This window comes from Pholcus phalangioides, unplaced genomic scaffold (assembly GCF_987345545.1).
Source record: "Pholcus phalangioides strain wild (caught in Gottingen) unplaced genomic scaffold, Ppha-v1.0 ptg000003l_1, whole genome shotgun sequence".
NCBI classification, from domain to species: domain Eukaryota; kingdom Metazoa; phylum Arthropoda; class Arachnida; order Araneae; family Pholcidae; genus Pholcus; species Pholcus phalangioides.
The window spans coordinates 8,280,022-8,299,602 of record NW_028301596.1 but is presented as its reverse complement, the minus strand read 5'-3'; the positions used below and the strand labels follow the sequence as shown (position 1 = coordinate 8,299,602).

The 19,581-nt window shown below is 34.3% G+C and overlaps 1 protein-coding gene across 2 annotated transcripts in view; it reads left to right on the top strand.

The window, feature by feature from the left end:
- The window catches only part of LOC149088001 (growth factor receptor-bound protein 14-like), a 79,238-nt gene extending 66,324 nt beyond the window's left edge, over window positions 1-12,914 (top strand). The window contains exons 9-14 of one of the 2 annotated variants that reach the window (XM_089243586.1): window positions 995-1,096; window positions 1,688-1,801; window positions 5,209-5,325; window positions 9,293-9,465; window positions 9,580-9,673; window positions 12,126-12,914. In XM_089243586.1, the coding sequence (XP_089099712.1) occupies window positions 995-1,096; window positions 1,688-1,801; window positions 5,209-5,325; window positions 9,293-9,465; window positions 9,580-9,673; window positions 12,126-12,278 (753 nt within the window). In that variant the 3' untranslated portion in view covers window positions 12,279-12,914. The remainder of the gene's footprint in view (window positions 1-994; window positions 1,097-1,687; window positions 1,802-5,208; window positions 5,326-9,292; window positions 9,466-9,579; window positions 9,674-12,125) is intronic. The other variant, XM_089243594.1, reaches the window with a different exon arrangement.
- Window positions 12,915-19,581: the final 6,667 nt, after the last annotated feature.

The window sequence follows — 19,581 nt, the reverse complement described above, 5'->3', positions numbered from 1 at the left end:
AAAGTAACGGTGAAAAATGCCAGACACTCTGAAAACCCTGCTCATTTCAGGAGCAAACCGAGAAGATAGTGCTCAAAATATTTGCAGCTTTTGCTAGTATAGTGATTGAACATTGTGAACATTCAAAGAGCAAAAATATGCACCAATCCAATCGTAGGGATTATTTTAAATAAGGTATGTAAATAAAATTTGAATTGAACAAAAGAGAAATAGATTTTTTCTTTTTTTGTGTATTTCCATATAGTGTAATTGAACATTGATTGTGTAACTCAACTAATAATTTCATTAGCATGTAGTAAAATATATTACAGTATTTTAATTTTTCTCAGTCAAAATTTTTCACTTTTTTGCCATGTTTTTTCCATTCTTACGCAAATAAACCTCTCTACTTTCTATGAAAACTTTTTATGAAAATTTTTTGACTGTAGTGTGAGTGGACATTGATCATGTACCTTAACCTATAATTTCATTGGTATATAGTAAAATACAGTACTATGGTATTTTTAGTTTTTATCAATCATATTTTTCGCCATTTTTGAAGTGTTTTTCCTTTCTTACTAAAAAGAACTCTATTTCTCATTCAACACCATCTCGAAATTTTTTCAATCCTGACAGTTTTGAGATAGAGAAGTTTGAATTGTGTACACTCTACTGTGTTAATTTGGTTACTGCTTATTACAGGCATCGTTGCAATCAGTGTTAACCGAAAAAATGATTTTGAAGAGTAGGTTCACTTTTCTGCAAAATTTTAAGGAAAACTGGTATTTTTAATGAAAAAAAAAGGAAATATATAACTATTGAAAAAGATTAACCTATATAAAATTTGAAGGACTATTTTCACTCTTCAGCAAAATTTACAGGAATGAAATTGAATTTTGATGTATACTGGAAAACACTGGTTGCGATGTGTGCATTTCTTTTTTTTCTGATCTTATTTACATTTAAAACAATTACTTATATAATTTGTGCTTCTCTTTTACTTTCATCATTGCAGCCTGATGGTGATTTCGAGGAGGCTACGAAAAATGTTTTGTGGTTTTGCTGCGAAAGTGAAAGGCATAGACAGTGCTGGGTTATTGCTTTAAGATTAGCAAAGGTAAGTTTATTTTCTCCTATTTTTTTATTGTTGTCCTATTTGCAGAACAAAATTTCATGTTTTATTTGGTGAAACATCAAAAATCTAAATCATGTTATTCACGGAAATATTGTGAATTTGACTTGGTTTATTATAACTATCAAATGTTTCTGTGTGATTGTTATCATTACTGATCACACTTCTTAATGTTGAAATCTGGCACTGATCCAGGGGAATTACCCAGATAATACGCAATGGTATATAACCCACATTGAGAAATTCAGATTTTTTTTTTAACATAGTATTCACAGAATATATATGCAAAAATATGGTAAATTTTAAAATATGATTTTTCATAACTCTAAGTTGGCTACTTGAAACGCTGTGTATTATTATTACTAATCAATTAATCGCCCACACCTGAATATTGTCATTGCATTTACATAATGTCAATTTCAAAATCTTTAATATATATATATATAAAAACTGTTGTAATAATTTATTTTTAAATATTTTAATCGGAATATTTTTGTTTTTGATGATAATCAAATACACTAAGGTATTTTGAAAAAGTTATTTGCATTCATTTCCTTCCATTTTATAATTTTCCAGTATGGGAAACTCGTGAGAGAGAATTACAAAGAGGTCCAGACACGATACTCAGACAGTCAAACCCCTTCAACTTGTGGCAGCGCCGCATCAAGTCCAGCTGAAAGCTTTTTATCTGTGAGTATGAAATAAACCTTTTTCTAAGCAAATATTGATTCGTTACAAATAGCTTAGTATGTATATTTCTTGCTTAAATGGTACACTAATGCAATAAATTGATAATAATTATTAAATACAGTAAGCTCTCAGTAATCCAGCTGTGCACTAGTCTGGTTCATCCCGTAATCTGCTTTTTTTAGGCTGATCTTTTAGCCGCATAGAAGAGAAAAACACGTCACTGCACTGCATATCTTTGTGCAGAAGTTTATGTAATTTAAATTGGTTTTTCTTGATTGAATTCCAGTAATCCTGCGATTTTAGTAATCTGGCACACCCCGGTTGGATATGGGCAGAATTAGTGAGAGAAAAGAGTCTACTGTAATTTAAATTATTGCATAAACTGCAGTAAAGACTTTGTATTATATAACACTCATAAGACAAAGAGTAAAATAAAGAACATTGCAAATCCTCAGAGGAATCCTAACTGAAATACTAACTGAGGAAATATTATCAGTGATGTTGAATGTACAAACATTAAACTATTTGAGTAACTACTATAAATAAAATGAAGTATAAGCCAATTTGTAATGAATGAAACACTTTTGATGTTCCTAAGCTTTGATATTTTGAAGTGTTTCCATAAATCAGTATTACTACTGTGTTATATAACTTTAAGATTTTAAAAATTTAAGTTATACAATTTCAATTGTATCTATGCTAGGTAGAAGATACATACCTAATTTCATTTTAACCAAAACAATTTCAAATTTATTTAAATTCATGTAGTGTTTCTGGATCCCCTATGTGTTTAGTACGCAAACCCTTGGTTTGAATCCAACGGGATGACTGAAATAATATAGCCATCTGAGAGATGATTTAACCCTTGTGTGCATAAAATTAAGAAATGCAACAAGAACAATCAGATAAAATTCTTGTATTGCTAGATTTTTTTTAATCCTAGAATAGTGTAATTGAAAAAAAAACAATATATACTAGTTTTTAAAGGGAAAAAAAATACTTTATTCGCTTATGGGGCCAGACCCACGCAAGGCTGATATACTAAGATAAGATATACAAGTAATAGATTACAAATCATTAGTATACAACTCATAAAAAACAAAACAATTGAAAAATTCAGAAACTTCACAATGTCATTACAAAAATAAAACAGTTTTCCGATTTGATTCTCAGAGAGGTGCAATATTTTAAAATAGTTTTGTCTGGTGAGATTGCAGAAAATACACAATATATACAGAACAGCTATATGTAAATTAAACAATGGACATTCAAAAATAATATGGAATACATCAAAAAAATGATTATAATTATAATTACAGTAATTCTCATCAGGACTTAATAAGACATATCCGCTTGGAAACACGTAAAAATTAACAATCTATCCTAATGAAAAATCAAGCATTTCCAAGACATTGTTATAGTAAAAAGTAGATCATTTTTTGATGTAACATTGAAAATATTTCGTTGTAGTGAGCGTATCCAGTTGATTTTAAAATTGATGAAAGACTGTTTTAGATTTTAGGTCCATGTACTTTGAAATAATCATATGAAAATATTTCTTGAGCTCTCTGCCGGTGTGACCAGCAAATCCCAAACAAATGAGAGTCCAGTTTCACAAAGCATATTCAAAATATCAAAGGCCCTATTGCAGCCATTACGCATTGGGGGGGGGGGGGTGTTTTAAAAAGGCATTGTAACAATCTTGGGAGAGTCGATTATCTGCATTTAAATTTTATACCAGAAAAAGATTGTACTTTTTATAAGATAAATTGCTATTGGGCATCTGGTTTATTCAAGTCTAAGAATGGACATTGCAAATAATTTGCAAAGAAACAAGTCTTGAACTTTTTCAGTATGTAACCAATGCAGGGCCATAACTAGGATTTTTGCTGCCCAGGGCAAACATTATTTTTTTGTCAAGTCCCCCCCCCCCCCCCCACAACTTTAAAATTCTATAATTTTGTAATGTTCTATGTTCCCATCTAAAACTGCCGCCCTTAAATTTTGCTGCCTGTAGTAGTTACGGCCCTGACCAGTAATTCAAAGACCAGATTGGTGCAACATAATTTATAACAGACTTTGATAGAGAATTAAACAATATTAATGCCATGAGAACAAATAATTTTTTTAACTAAGAATTTGAATAACTTCACTGTAGCCACCTCAAAGTTGGCCACAGTAGTCAGTATTTTTTTTGGAAAGAACAAGAGCATGAAAAGATAACAATGTCTAAGAAATATTTCAATAAACTTTTCTTCCTTCACCACAACCTCAAACACTCCACTCATGACGTCTGACTTCTCTCTACCAAACTTATATTTCTCCCGTTCTTTCATATGCAACTGAGGTCAGGAACCCCCCTCACCATTAGTTATATTGGCAAACTTGAATCTATCCAATATAAATGCTCGCTTTATTCACAGCTGCTGGTCTTTTTTTAGCTCTGTTTCTGATCTTAAACTCGAACTTAATCTCCACCCACTCGCTACTCATGGACTTATTTCTTGCTCAGCCGTACTTTATAAAATAACTCATGGTCATCTAAATTTTGATATGTCCTGTATTCTGACTATACCTTCCTATGTCTCCAATAGACTTGATCACCCTAAAAAATTAAAACCTATTTTTGTTTTTACAGACTGTTTTAAATACAGTTTCTTTGCTAATACAAGTCTGAATCCTGTTATAACAAACTCTAAGAGACCAGAGAAATCACTTTGTTACAACAAAATTTTGTTATAAAGGAATTCCAGTTTTTTTTGCATTGTTCATGTATAAACTTATCTGGGAGTTTTAAAAAAAGTTTTTGTTAAAACAAGATTTTTGCTATAAAAATAGGATTCGATTATACTGTTGAATGGAACAAACTCCCCTGCACTATTATTGACTCCCCACGATCTCAGATTTCTTGTTTAATGTTACTAAATATCTATGAGGAAATCAACCACATCCTCTTGTATTGGCCTCTAGGCCAACAATATTGCATATATAAATAACCCCTAAATAGTTATACTCATTCACAATTTCTAGGTTTTCATCCTCTCACTTAAAGTGGCCTCCATGAGCCAGTTTGAAGCCCTTCCTAAAAGATATTATTTTAATTTTATTCAAATTTGCTCATAATTTGTGTTTTCCAAAGTACAGTGCAAGTAAGTTGATTTTCTTATGAAGAAATGTCGTTTTTTGCCAATAATACAATATCATCTGTGTAAAATAGGCTGTGCAGTTCATTTTTATGGTCAATTGAAAGACCTAAAATTTTGGAACTGAAGATATTATCAAGATCTGTCATGACCAGGGCAAAAATGAGTGGGGAGGTTAAAATGAAAAATTCAATGTTAAAATTGAGAAGCAAGAAATGTTATGTAATTATGTGCTCTTTGTAAACCTCATTTTTTATTTTTCAGGGTTATACGCCAATGAAACCTCGTGTAGCCATGGATTTCACTGGGACCCAAAGTCGTGTTGTGGAAGATCCTAGAGAAGCTAAGGCTATTGCCGCTGCAGAAGGACACACGTGGAAAGTGAGTGGTACTTTTTTTTCTTTAATGTCCAAAATAAGATTGTTTTAGAAAAGAACAAAATTTCATTTAATATTTCAAATTATATATGATTTTTTTTAGTGAACAAATCAGCTATTAAATTTTATCTGTTGCATTAATCTTCTCACCAGTGTAGACAATATATCTCACCGAAACCTCATGAAATTAAGTCACATTGATGTGATTCCCAGCTAACACCAGTGGTGGCTCATGATCAGATATTTTGGGGGGGGGGGGTGCAGATTTCCAAAAATATACCTTCAATATATATACACCAAAAATGTAGAGTAACTAGATTACTACGCTTCGCGCAAAATTATTTTTCTCAAAATTAATGATCCTTTTCACGAAAATAAGGAAAATCTTGACAAAAACTGGACCCTATAGAAAAGGTCTGAACAGACGCCTGAATATTATACTTTATCATAGAAATTTATACACCTTTTAAATTAAAGTTGTAAAATATATATTTATTTATTCAAATATATTCTAACTTCGAAGATACAACAGATTTAAAAGAAAGTATATGGCAGCACATGAATATTCACTGCTCATTTTTGCATACCTAAAATGAATATAATAACCTTGCACTATAACCATCTTCCCCTTGTACTACCAAAGGGTATCTCATACGGAGCGTGACAGAGAGCGGCCAAAGAGGAAAGAGCTCTCTCCATGGAAATATGACCCGTATTTTACAGGACTTTTTTTTTATCAATGCTTCTGAAAATACAAATACAACAACACAACAGTCAAAATGCCCAACGAGGTGGCTGAGAAAAAGTTACCCATAACAAATATGGATGTCGTATACTTCAAAATTAAACAGCAACCGTAATTAATAAAAAAGCAATTACAAAAACTAGAAATGATATATATATATACAATGATAAAATATTATACAATGCCCATAAAGAATACTTATGGTTGTCTTATTCTAAGTATGGATAACTTCTCGATTTACCCCAACATGCTTATCATATTTCTTTTTAAACGTGTCAATGGTATTAGAACTTACTACGCCCGTTGACAAGCTATTCCATTTATCAACAACCCCATTAAAGAAAAACTCCCTGTGCAGCATAACCTAGAATTGTTCCTTACCAATCATGGGCGAAGATATTGGGGTGGGGGCATTGCCCCCCCCCCCCCCCAGTGTCAAATGTGGAGTCGACTGATCTAATGTATATATGAATTGGCATCGTCATAGTGCATAATCCCCAGCAATAATGACTGTGCCCCCCCCCCCCAGACTTCAAAGTCTATATCCGCCTATGTTACCAATCGATACTGGTGTCCCCCTGTCAAAGCAGTTGATTGACGGGTGGATTAATAACTCATGGTCAATCCTATCCATCCCGTTAAAAATTTTGAACACTTCAATCCTGTCTCCCCAACACCTGCATTCATCCAATGTGAACATATTCAAAAATAAGAAGTCTTCATAACTCAACCCTTATGTGGCAATAAGAACACACATAGACTTGGTTGAAGGGGTGCAGAGAAGAGCTATGTCCCTCTGTAGGTATGGTCTCCAAAACCTTACAGCATACTCCAGTCCAGGATGAACTAAGCCTCAGAAAAGTGGAAAAATTACTTTAGGAGAATGTGAAGAGACTATTTTGAAAATGAAACCGAGCATTCTATTCAATTTTTTGACCACTGCTGAAAGATGATCAGAAAACCTGAGCCGCTCGTGAATGAGAATTCCTAAATCGGTGACCTTAGATGCATCCGGGATAGTGACACCATTCAATTCGTAAGAGAAACGTGGGTTGTTCAAACCAAAATAACCTACCATGCACTTGTCAATGCTAAACTTCATGCTCCATTTATTTGCCTATGTTTCAATCGTGTTCAAGTGGGTCTGGAGCAACTCCCTATCGCTTTGATTCCCGACTAACCTCCATTAACCTCACGTCATCTGCGAATTTATTAACAATCCCATTGATACCCTGATCGAGTTTATCGATAAAAAGTGAAAAAAATATGGGACCATGGACACTTCCTTGAGGGGCTCCACTTGTGATGCCTGTCCGATTAGAGAATTTCCCATTCACCATAACCCATTGCGACCTATCTCTTAACCATGATTGTATCCAATTTCAGCAAGCTCCCAATCTCATGTAAAAGCCACACAAGTTAACCGTGTTTGACCCGATTGAATGCCTTCTTAAAATCAAGATAACATCTACATTTTTGCCCTTACCCAAAGCCTTAGTCATGTGATCATAGAAGCAAAGGAGGTTAGTTACACATGATTTCCCCTTCCTGAACCCATGCTGATTATCCGACAATACATTATTCTCATCTATCCACTTCACAAACTGCCTTTTTATAATAATTTCCAAAATTTTCGAGAGGGAGCTCGTCAAACTCACTGGACGATAATTGGACACAGCTTCTCTACTACCCTTCTTAAATATTGGAACAACATTAGCAAGTTTCCAATCTCTTGGGACGATACCCTCCTCAACACTACTCCTGTATATCTGTGCGACTGGCCCCAACAATTCATTAGTACATTCCCTAAGGACCCTAAGATAGATATCATCTGGTCCTGGTGCTTTGCTTGCACTTACATTTCTTAGAAGATTTAGGACCTCCACGTCTCCCACTTGAATATCATTGAAGGTTTTATTACCCCATGCAACACCTGTATATCGAATATCATTATCACCATTAAAACCAACGCGAAAAAGTCATTGAAAGCACTACACATGCCTACATTGCTCTGTACCCTAGACCCTCCTATCATGAGGGGGCCAACTGTTCTCTTGCATCTATTGACTTACCTAAGAAAGGTTTCTCTTTTGTAATTTATAAAAATTCACTTTAAAAAGAAAAAAAGAAATTCAATGGTATTTTATATATATATATATATATATATATATATATATATAAGAATTAAATTAATGACATAATTTTCAGGAGAGGGTGCACGCCTACATGCCTCCTTCATGAGCCACCCCTGGCTAATACTGAAAATAATAGGTCTGTGTATTCAGACCTTGAACACCCTACTTACATAAACATGAAACATCAGGCGTTTGCCACTATCATTTCTACTATAAGAGAAAAAGAAGAAAAAATATGGGGAGAGCAGCAGTTCTTAAACACAACCCATGTCTAACTCTAAAATCATAAATATGTTAAGGCCATGTACATAATGCATTCTGGTATGCACCAATGTTAGAAATTCCACAGAGGAATGTTTAAGCAGTGTATGTACAGTTCATTAGTAGTAGTCTGGTAACCGCTTGATAGATGGTCTGGAAGTGATTCAATAAGATGTTAGAGGATTGTCACAGGTATTTGAAGATAAGTAGACTATGGTCTGGAAGGTGTGGGGGGAGGAAGATTCTATAGAGGGAATATGATTGAGCTTATCTCAAATGTTTTCAATTGGGTTCAAGTCTGGGGAATTCGGGAAGTATTTGAAAGTTTTGGTAATGATCTTCCAACAATTTTTATATGTTTCAGGGAAACAGTACATGTCATTGGTTATGATCGCAACGACAGCAGCACACGTAAACATTTCTCAAACTGCCCAGTTTCAGATATACAGGGATTTTGGCTGAAAAGCCAGCTATTATACTTTTTTTAAAAGCTGATTAATTGCTGCTTTAATCTGTAACAGTAACAACTGGTGTATTTTACCTTACATTCACACCAAACCAGCTCAAGACACCTGCTGCATTCCATTAGCTACGTGCAGTCTATTGTAAAATCAGGAGATGGTCACAATAATGTGACTCAACTGTTTATTTTGGCATTGATGAGTTATCTATCTCACTTCCTCATAAAACCTCTTACTTCAACAACGATGCCCTAGATATTTTTGTGATGCTTGATAGAGCATCTTTTTCACATCTTTACTTAATTTCCTAATCTTAAACTCTGCGAAATATTATTTTTCCATATTAAACCTTTCTTTACGCAATTACAGAGGCGGTTACCTTGCTGCAGAGCACCGACAATACCTGCTCAGAACTACAGTCAGAGTCCAACTTCAAGGTCAACATTAGAGTTCAGTGTCCACACAGTTCAACCATGGTTTTATAGTGGGATGTCTCGAGATGAGGCGACCCAGCTATTAACCAAATATGGAACTGTTGATGGGTAAGTGCTGTTTTCAATACTTTCTCAATTGAATTCCTTTGAAGGATATCTTGTTTTGACTTTGATAAGTACTTCACTCTTATGTATTTTCTCCACATACAATTTCATTTGCAGAGTCTTTCTTGTAAGAGAAAGCAGAAGGAATCCAGGCAGCTTTGTCCTCTCCTATGTTTACAACCATAAGGTTCATCATTGCCAAATATTCCCTGTGAGTAATTGCATTCAAGTTTGGTTGTTTTTTGTTTTTTTTTGTTTTTTTTTTATTTTATAATAACATTATCTCTATACTCAGTACACTATTCCATAAATTGATATTATTTAAATAACATACAGTAGTGCTCAAAAAAGAAAATTCGGATAACTATAAATATGTCTGGGAAATTCATATTAAAAATTTATTTACAATAAATCTGTCTTACGAAACAAAAACATTGAATCTCATCACAAACTACTATCTATTCCCACAACTTACAAATAAGTTATTTTTTTCAAAGCATCATCTGTAAGTTGAGATCATTTCAACTGAAAGGTCTCCAATTTGAAATCTCAGTAAGCAGGCTATCCTACTCAATGCAGAACAAATCACCAAATCTGAGGGGGAAATTGGGATAGTCATTCTTTCAATGATTTGAAAACCTTGGGAATTTCCAGTATTTTCGATAAAGTAAAATGTTACAAAGTTTAGTGAAATTTTAATTTTTGCTTTGTTTTTTTTAATCTGTCCAATTTGAATTGAACGATGTGTGTTTTTTGTTGCAAATTTTTCATAACAGGAGAAATTCCCCCCCCCCCCCCCCCCCGGATATTTCCTCTTCATTTTTTTAAATCAGGCTTTTTCCTCCCATCTCTTCAAGCCTTTTTGAATTTCACTGGCAGCCAGATCTAGATTTTTCACAAAAAAAAAGGCTAAAGAGTTCAGAATTCTATGGTTCTCTTTGCCCGAGTCTCCAAATCCGGGCATAGAACGTCAGAAGGGAGTTCTTTACCTACCGAGCCTAGAGTAACCATCGATGGATGGAGTCTTTATTTCCCACCCAACTCCACTGGTTGGAAATTGCTGTATGGCGATATATGACTGGAGCTGGTGTGCTGTAAAGTAGCTTCCAGCTTCACCCCCCCCCCCCCCCCCCGTCTCTCCATAAAATCTTCCTTACCAGCTCCAAATTGTAGGTCCTGGTCTAATTAGCCCTCGTGGACAGAAAATGACCATGGTGCAACAAAAATGATCATATGGTCATTACAGCAGCTCTAAGGAGTTCAACTATGTCCTCATTTTCTGCTTCTGAATTCAATTCTTTTGTAATATCTCACAAGTTTTTCATTGATGTGTATTCCCCCCCCCCCCCCCCACTACAAAACGACAATTTTTTTTTTGACAAACAAATAATCAGGCAGTAAAAGTTCCATACCCTTCCAGTTCTGCATTTATAACTATTGTACCTTATGTTGCCTATTGCCATTGGTATTTGGATCAGGAATGAATGTTGACAAATTAGTACCCATAATTTAAAACAATGTAGATTTCAGCTGTGTATGAGTAAGACCATGGATGAGTTTGAAGCAAAGCTTAAGGCCAGCCTCCATGTCACACTAGTCCTATAAAAAACATTTTGTACCTACAACTTGTAAAATCATAAATAAATAGCACTAGTACATTGGCTCAAAAGTCTTTTTACTAGGATTGGTTCTGGATAGGAGCACAATGGCACCATCTCCTCTCAAAACACTTTGGATGTATCAAAGAACAAAAATTAATTAATAAAAACTCATAACCGCCAACCTCAAATTTCAACAGCTGTGTGTGTGTATAAATATGTTTCTTTGGCACTATGATTCATAGTCACAGTTCAGTTTATACAAATAAGCTGATGCCGCTAATGCTATCATAAATTTCTTTTAAATCGAGCACAACTCTGGTCTATCACCATGAGCAATTTACTACTGTATTACTATTAATAAGACAACCACAATATTCTTTATGGGCATTGTATAATATTTCATCATGTGTATATATTGTTTATAATTTTTGTGATTGTGTTTTTAATAGGGTTGCTGTATTTTTGAATTATATGACATCCATATTTGTTTATGAGCATCTTTTTCTCAGCCACCTCGTTGGGCATTTTGCCTGTTGTGGCGTTGTATTTGTATTTGAATGAGTTTTGCCAAAGTTGTGCTGGAATTATAGTGCTGCAATCTGTTTATAAAACTAGAGTGAAGTGTCATGATTGAATATTTGTACCATTGTGGGTTTGTTGCTCTCTGTGGCGAGACTTTCAACAGAGATTGGCTCTCGTCTATACTTTGTTGGGAACCACAGGAAGGTAACTTTAGCCAACCATCACTGTGTTACCAGTGGGGTTCAACCCTGAGTCTTCTTCATGATATGAGTCTGTCACTATGACCACACGACTGCACAGCAGCAGGGCTTTCATAACTGAACATGATCATGTATACAACATATGTGTCCACTAACTAACCAAATCCAGTTAGCCATAGTACTAGTGTTTCCTACTTTGCCCCTTCCCCTTGAGTCCAAGGCTGTCCGTTGGGATGACTAGTAATTGTAAATTCACAATACTTTTTTGTTTGTTTGTTGTTCATTCAAAAAATTTGTTCTCTGTTAGCATCTGATGTGTTTATTTTCTAATTTGCACCAGGTGGAAGAAAAAGAACAGCTCTGTTACTCTCTAGACAATGGACGTACCAAGTTCTATGACCTCCTGCAATTAGTCGAGTTCTACCAGTTGAACCTGGGATCACTGCCCACAAAGCTTACACATTTCTTGGTTCACAGGCCTCGTCAGAATTGACACTCTGAACTGGACATACTTTTTTAACCCCTTTTGAAACCACTGAAACTTGAGGGAAAAATTTTTGTTTTTCCACATTCCTGAGTATACTTCCTGTGATGAACTGCGGCACTTGAGTTGCAGTAGTCAACTACCTAGTGCCAATCAGATGGCTTTTGAAAGAAGAAATGAGAGCGAACGAGAGAAAATGAATCTCAAAAACATGACTTCACTGTGTCAGTTGCTTGTTACTTTGTTCATAATATATATATTTCATTGTTTATTGGACTCTTATTTGTGTATCTTGTTTTAAAAACCCTCCCTGACATGGCTACATTGGAATACCGAATTATGTAAGCTTTATTTATGTTTGTTGAATAGTGTACATTATAGTTAGTGTTCAACGTGCATATGTGGTTTTTGTGAATTTTTGTGGCCAGGCAAAAGCATTGCGTGGCGAGAGAATGAATTATCAGAGGAAAAAAAAATTTCTTAAGACATGATTTTATCGTGTTGAGATTTAAATACTTGCACTTTGCACACTATGCACTTTTCTTTTGAAATAGAACCACAAAACTGACCAGATTTAAAATTAAAACCCTCAAAAAATATTCAGTGACTTGTTAAATGTTCGAAAGACATTTTAGTCACAGCAGGAAAAAAAAATCATTAAAGGGAGGGAATACAATTTTCTTAGTCTAGAATTGAATTTTTTAAAGGAATATTCATGCGTTACGTGAACATAAATCATGTTCGAAATCTTTTTATTTGTTAAGTCTTTTTTGTGCACTCGATGAAATACATTTATTGAATCTATTCACACAAAAGTTGTTAATTTGCAGCAAATAGTTACGAAACTATCAAATGATATATTTGGCTATAGGTCATGTGCCATAATATTGTGAATTTTGTTCATGTTCATTAATTTCGGAAATTGGTGGTTATTTTTTCCTGTCTGCAGATTAAGGAAACATAGTAATACTTGTTTGAAGTGAAATCATAATAGACGAATATATTTGTCAACTTGACAAATTTTCTGGGCTATATAAAACTGTGAAATTATTTGTCTTTCTATTTGATTGTTTTGCTAACAAGGCTCGAGTATTATTATTAGTTATCTCTATGACATATCAATCTGCATCTCTTTCTAAGAACTACTAATAGAAAAAAGGAGTTTTCTTGTTCCTAAAAAATTTTAAAATAAATTCTTTCTCAGTAAATGGTCTAAAACATGGTAAGCATCTAATTTTTTCGGCTTCTGTTGATGCCAGAGAATTCTGTATCATAATCAGGATGAATTTTTGGATATTGTCATTTCTGAACCACCTCAAAGATTAAAGAATCAGTACCTTCCTACAAGTACTATCCGTTTCTTGATGAAAGTTATTCCAAGGAGCAGGTAGAATTTTTTTTTTGTGTGTATTATCAGGACATATAAGACACCATATTATGACCTGTAATGCTCCTTTGATAATATTTTACACCACTGCTCAACTCAACCTCAAAAATGACTTTGAAAAAGTTTCTGCCCAAAAGTTAGCTTATATTGTATAGTTGCAGTATGTTAGCATCTACCGAAAACTTAACGTCAATTCTCATATGAAACAGCAAAAATAAGACATGCAGGAATCTGATACAATACAATGTGTATTTTTTTTTTCGAAACACTTTCCCTTTTTAGAAGTAATTTAAACTAAATTCTTTTGAAATATTTCTTCTAATTTACATGTTATGCAGATTCTGTGCTATAGAAAATATATGGCACTGTAGGCTTATACTGCCTGTTATTTTTGGCTAGGACTTTGGAATTTGTTAACATCGAACAAGTTTTACTGCTATTTCCCAAACATTTCATTCTCTCCTGAAATGGATTCAGTTTATAAACCTATATTCTTGTTTCGCTATATGACCAATCATTATTACCTTAATGATGTACTACATATTATTTCACTGTATTATCACTGAAATAGTTTTTAAATGATACAGATTGATAAATTAATCATTTTAAAATTTTGTTTCGTCCAAGTCACCTCAGGACCTATTGAACTCAGATATCAGTTTACATCGTTGAAATAAGTCTTGGATGCTTTTGACTTTCTATTTATCTTCAGTTTTAGATTGAAATTTTTTTCTCGCAATTGTTTTACCAAAGTATGTGTTTAGCTCTCCTTAATGTTCTTGTTGAGTTTCTGTAAGGTGCCTTTGAATGTAGCTCTCTTTTATTTATTGTAGATGGTTTTAATTTTCTATTTATATTGAACTTCCCCCCCCCCCCCCCAGTGCACAGGGATGCCAGAGGTCCTGTTATTGTTTCTTATTTTGAAGAAATGTCCCAAAAAAAGACTTATTTGTCACATATTTAGAAAGAGTTAACAATGTCTCATCTAAATATTTGCCACCACCATCAAGATTTGAGAACGGTGACTCTAAATCGAAGGTGCCCAACCTTTCAGAGAATGTGGGTCACCTGAAATGTGATTTTGTAACATGTCAATGGCCAGTAAAGTCATTCAGTGACCTGTTGTGGGGTCACAATGAAATGAAATTTTTCAAAACTTTCAATTTTTAACAAAATTTTTTTTTTCATTTGAGGCTAATTTACGATAGATTTTGATGCAATTTTAACCACAAGAAAAAGCAATAAATTTCCTAAAAACATGGTTGTACTGTCTCAACAGACTCATTGGCCCTCCCCTTGGGCAGAGATGTTTTGAAACTAACCCCTTTCCAATTTAGCTAGAAATGACAGCCTACCAAATTACATGAAGCCTATTTTTTTTTTCTAAAATCATGGCACACCAGATCTCATTTTGATGCATAGGGAGCTCTTCGATGAATGAAGGGAGCGATAGAGTCTGCCTCCTGCCTTCCCATTTATGCCAATAACACATTTCTTTTTAGTGAACGGGGATTATCCACCTATGTTCTCATGGAGACAACTTCCTGTCTACATATAAGATTCCAGAGTGGGGGGCTTAGGTATTAAGACGGTCCTGAATATCAAAAAAAGAACAGTGATTTAGTACCCTTTTCCAAAGGGACTAATATCATATTATTTATAGGTTCGAGATCCCAGGCCACATCAAATAATTCCAAGAGTCACAAGTTGCAAATATATACTCTGTACGATCCTATCATAGTTGATTACTCTCGAAGGCACAGAAAAAATAGTCTCTCCTACGTGCAATTTTAGAACTAAAAAGTATTAAAAATCTAGTTATGTTTAATGGCACCATCTGTTTCAAATGAAATGAAACAAATTTTTGCATGAATGTTATTATGTATGTGAATACACATTGCAATCTATCTAACAGTCACCAAAAGAAGTTGTGTATTTTCATTTTTGGGATCTGGCAGACCTATGAATTGAGTCGTACATGCACGTTTCTGTTATTGTTCTTGCATGTTTGTATAAATAGAGGATCTATCGATCCTGTTAGCACTGTGCTACATAATATTACGACTTACTAAGTTAGTGCAGGATTTCCACAATAAGTGTGCAGCATCAGATTTCTGCAGATTTTGATAGAGATCATTCAGACGAGCATTTTGATATGTAGTGTGGGGGGGGGGGGGTTCTCGGATCTCCGAATAAAGTGTTGTTATCCAATTATGATGTATTCTAAGGACCATTCCATCTTGAATAACAAAATGCTCGTTCAAGAAATCTGCTGTAGATATCTGGTCCCGCGTACCTATTTGGGACACCCTGTAGTTAATTTCTATTTATCATCAGGTTTTCATACAATGCAAAAACTACGAACACATAAGAAATTGTTACTTCAGTGTTTGTTAATTTATGATATCAGCGTTTTTTTCCTTATTCTATATGAATGTTCAATATCTCAGTAGTAATCAATGTGATATGAGAAATGTAATTAAGACAGATATGCTGGCTCTTACATGCATATCACATGAATATTGTTACTTCATCGTTAATCAATTTACTGTTGAAGTATAGTTCATTCGCTTATGCTTTTTGTACTTGTCATACCTTAAAAAACTCTGCAGCAGGGCCATCTTGATTTATGGGTCCACCCGAGCACAGCTTTGTGATAATAAGATTTGTGTGTATGTAAATTGGTAGACAGGTATTTCCAAAGCCTTCTAGACTACTGCTAGGATTTCTATATCTAAGAGGCTTTGGTACTGGGCTTTGTTCGGGAAGCCTATGAGACTTAATATGGCCATGCTTCGCGCAGTCAGTGTATAAAAAAACATCTTTCCAGCCTTAGATGACTGCTCACTGTGAAGATATGAAACTTATCAAGATTTGAAAACGAGCTCTTTGTACATTTAATGTGTGCTACTTAAAACACAAATTTTTTGTATACAATTTTGTGCACACTTTTGATGTAATTACCCCTCACATGATTGGGCCCAAAATGTTTGTGTCATGATGTTATCTGTTCCTCGGTGTGCTGCTGAACTTGTTGGTGCCACTGAGCTAGACAGAAACCTATAGCTCAGTGTGGTCTCTGCAGAAGTGGGTTTTATTGAAATTATAGGTCATTGAGGTCGTACCTGTGTATGAAATGCATGTGTATAAAAAATTTACTGATGTTATATATATAAATATATATGTATAATATATGAAACTATGCAAATATCCAAAGTGCTACCAGGAAATATCTGTGCGAGATGTTTGTGTGCTACTTTGAAAGTCGTACTTGATTTTTTTTTATTTATCTCTATTGGTGATTACCGCAATGTTATATATAGCAGGGGTGTCCAACCTGTAAGTCACAGGCGGCCCATGTTAATGTGGCCCAGCAAGAACTTTCAAACTTGCATAAACAATTCTAAGATACAGGGTGTTCCATAAATTTGCAAATAGTTCAAAAGTTCATAAAGAAATCAAGAGTAATTGGTGTTTTAAACACGGTTTCGGGAAAAGCTATTTTTACAACAGGGGATTTTTTGGTGTGGGGGGAAAAAAATTTGGTTTAAATTTTTGGCAGTTGGGGGGGGGGGGGCTGAAAGAAAGCCAATCACAGAATTCTGGACCTGAACCATTCTTTAATCCCTCTGTGTCCAAAACGTTTGTAAAGCTTCAGCCGGTGATTCGTGGCTGAGGTAAAACTACTTCCCCATTGCCACATCACAATGAAAACCTTATGCAACTGCCAGTAACATGAGAATTCAGCAATGAATTGTTAATCGTACACCCTGCACTCTGATTTGCATATTTCCAGTGATTTGCTTTCGAGCAGTGTCTGCTATCAATAAAAATTTGCACTAAATTTTTTTCTGCACTAAAAAGAATCCCTTCTCCGTGGGAAATAGCTTTTTTGCAAATCGCATTCAAGTGTATACCAATTCCTTCGATTTCAATTAATTTTTAAACTTTACGAATTCATGGGATACACTGTATATTAATGTTTCTTATTTATATTTCATTGCATGTTTTAATTGTATTTCTTGTAGACTTAGATTTGCTCTCCCACCCCAAAAAATACCTGTGCTAATTTCAGTTTCCTTCACATCAAACTGTAAATTTAGCATCAAAATGCTCTCATCAGCTGTCATTTGCATTTCGAAATGCAGTCAAAAACATTTTTTCCCTCCTTTCAATGCCATCCAGAAAACCAAAAAGGTTGGACGTCCCCTGATTTACAGTATTAAGTATTTATATGCTTTTTCTTTCTGAATTTGCCTCTGCTGAAATCTCACTGATACTTCCTAGTAGTAGTTCGAAAAGTTCTTCCAAAAAAAAAATATTATTATGAGAATATTCCTTTTGTTGAATGTACTCTTTGATTTGTTTGTTGCCAGTTGTGTTTTGTTTTGAGATAAGTGTTCGTTATTTAATGAAATGACAGCGAAATTGATCGCAATATATATTTTTTAATTTGATTTAATTTATGCTAAAATGTCTTAATGCTAAAAAATATTTCCAAATCTAAAATTATCAGTCCTGGGCACGTGCTCCATTTGCCCATGCTTGTAACAGGCCCTGCCACCGATGAATCAGAATTCACAGTAAATTTCTCGCTGAATGCTGGCTTGAAATTGACGTCACCATGGTTCCCATATAGCAAATTTAGATCAATGATTGTATTTTTCTGAGTTAAAATCATAGGCCAAGAAAAGAAATAGAAACAACCTTTATTTCATTTTAAAAAAAATCTGCATGAGAATCTCCTCACAATTCATAGAAGTGAAACTTCTAAGTTGTTAAATCTAACATGGCATAAGTAAGACTCTATTGCTGTATATATGCCCCCCCCCTCTTCCCAACTTTATTTTTTACGCCGCAAAGTCTCTATTAGCATCCCCCCCTCCTCCACCACCACCAACCCATCTACTTGTCAGAATTTTATCACTCATCAGTTTTTCTACAGAACAGGTCTTGAGGAAAAAGAAAGCGTTTCACTTTCTGTGGTGGTTTCCTCTCCTGCTCCACAAAATTTTACGCTTATGTGAGTAAAGAAGTTTCACTTCAAAAACTGATTCTCCATTTGAATTTAGAGTGTTCTCGATTCTGTCATTGAAAACACTATCTGTACAAAAAGTTTCAGAACTACATTTTTAGTTAGTGTATTCGTCATGCCGTATGCTAAACATAAATTGCACTAAACATTATATAAATTGTCATCTAGGCTTGATTTTTTTATCTTTGATATGAACACAGAAGAGCCACAATTTTTTTTTTCTTTCCGAAAACATTTTTATACATTGTAGCAGGTAAAAATCATTGTCAAAATCACTAAAATTTAAAGTACTTTATTGTCAACTATTAAATGCCAATATTGTCAAATGCTAAAATTTCTCATCATACCGAGGGAAATTTACCCATAGCAATTGAATGAAAATCACTGTGATATGTGATTGAAATTCATTTTTCGTATCTTTTTGAAGTCTCGAAATTTTTTAGACTTATTTTTACACATGAAAAGTGGCAGAAAACAAGGATTTCAATCACCGATATCTCGGTGAATTTCTATTTTGTTGTCACAGGGTAAATTTCTGTATGCATAATAGTAGACAGACTCAAATTTTACTAATTGCCTTTGATTGAGGGATGTTTTAAAAAGTTGTTGGCATTTCTTCCCCAGTAATGATTTTTAAATCTTTACTCGTTGCAGCATGGGACTTTTTGGATCACGTGGTATTTCCCTCTTTCAGTGAAGAGTTTGAGGGACATAAAAACCGTGTCCAAGGTAACCAACATGGCGGACTTCGGCGGCTCATGAAAAAAACAAATCTAGATTAAAGAAATGTAGAAATGAATCGATTTTTTTTTAAAAAATGCTCCAATCAAAGCTGTGGAATTTCTTCAATGCAATTTATGGGCCGTTATTTATTTTCAAAAAAATTTAAA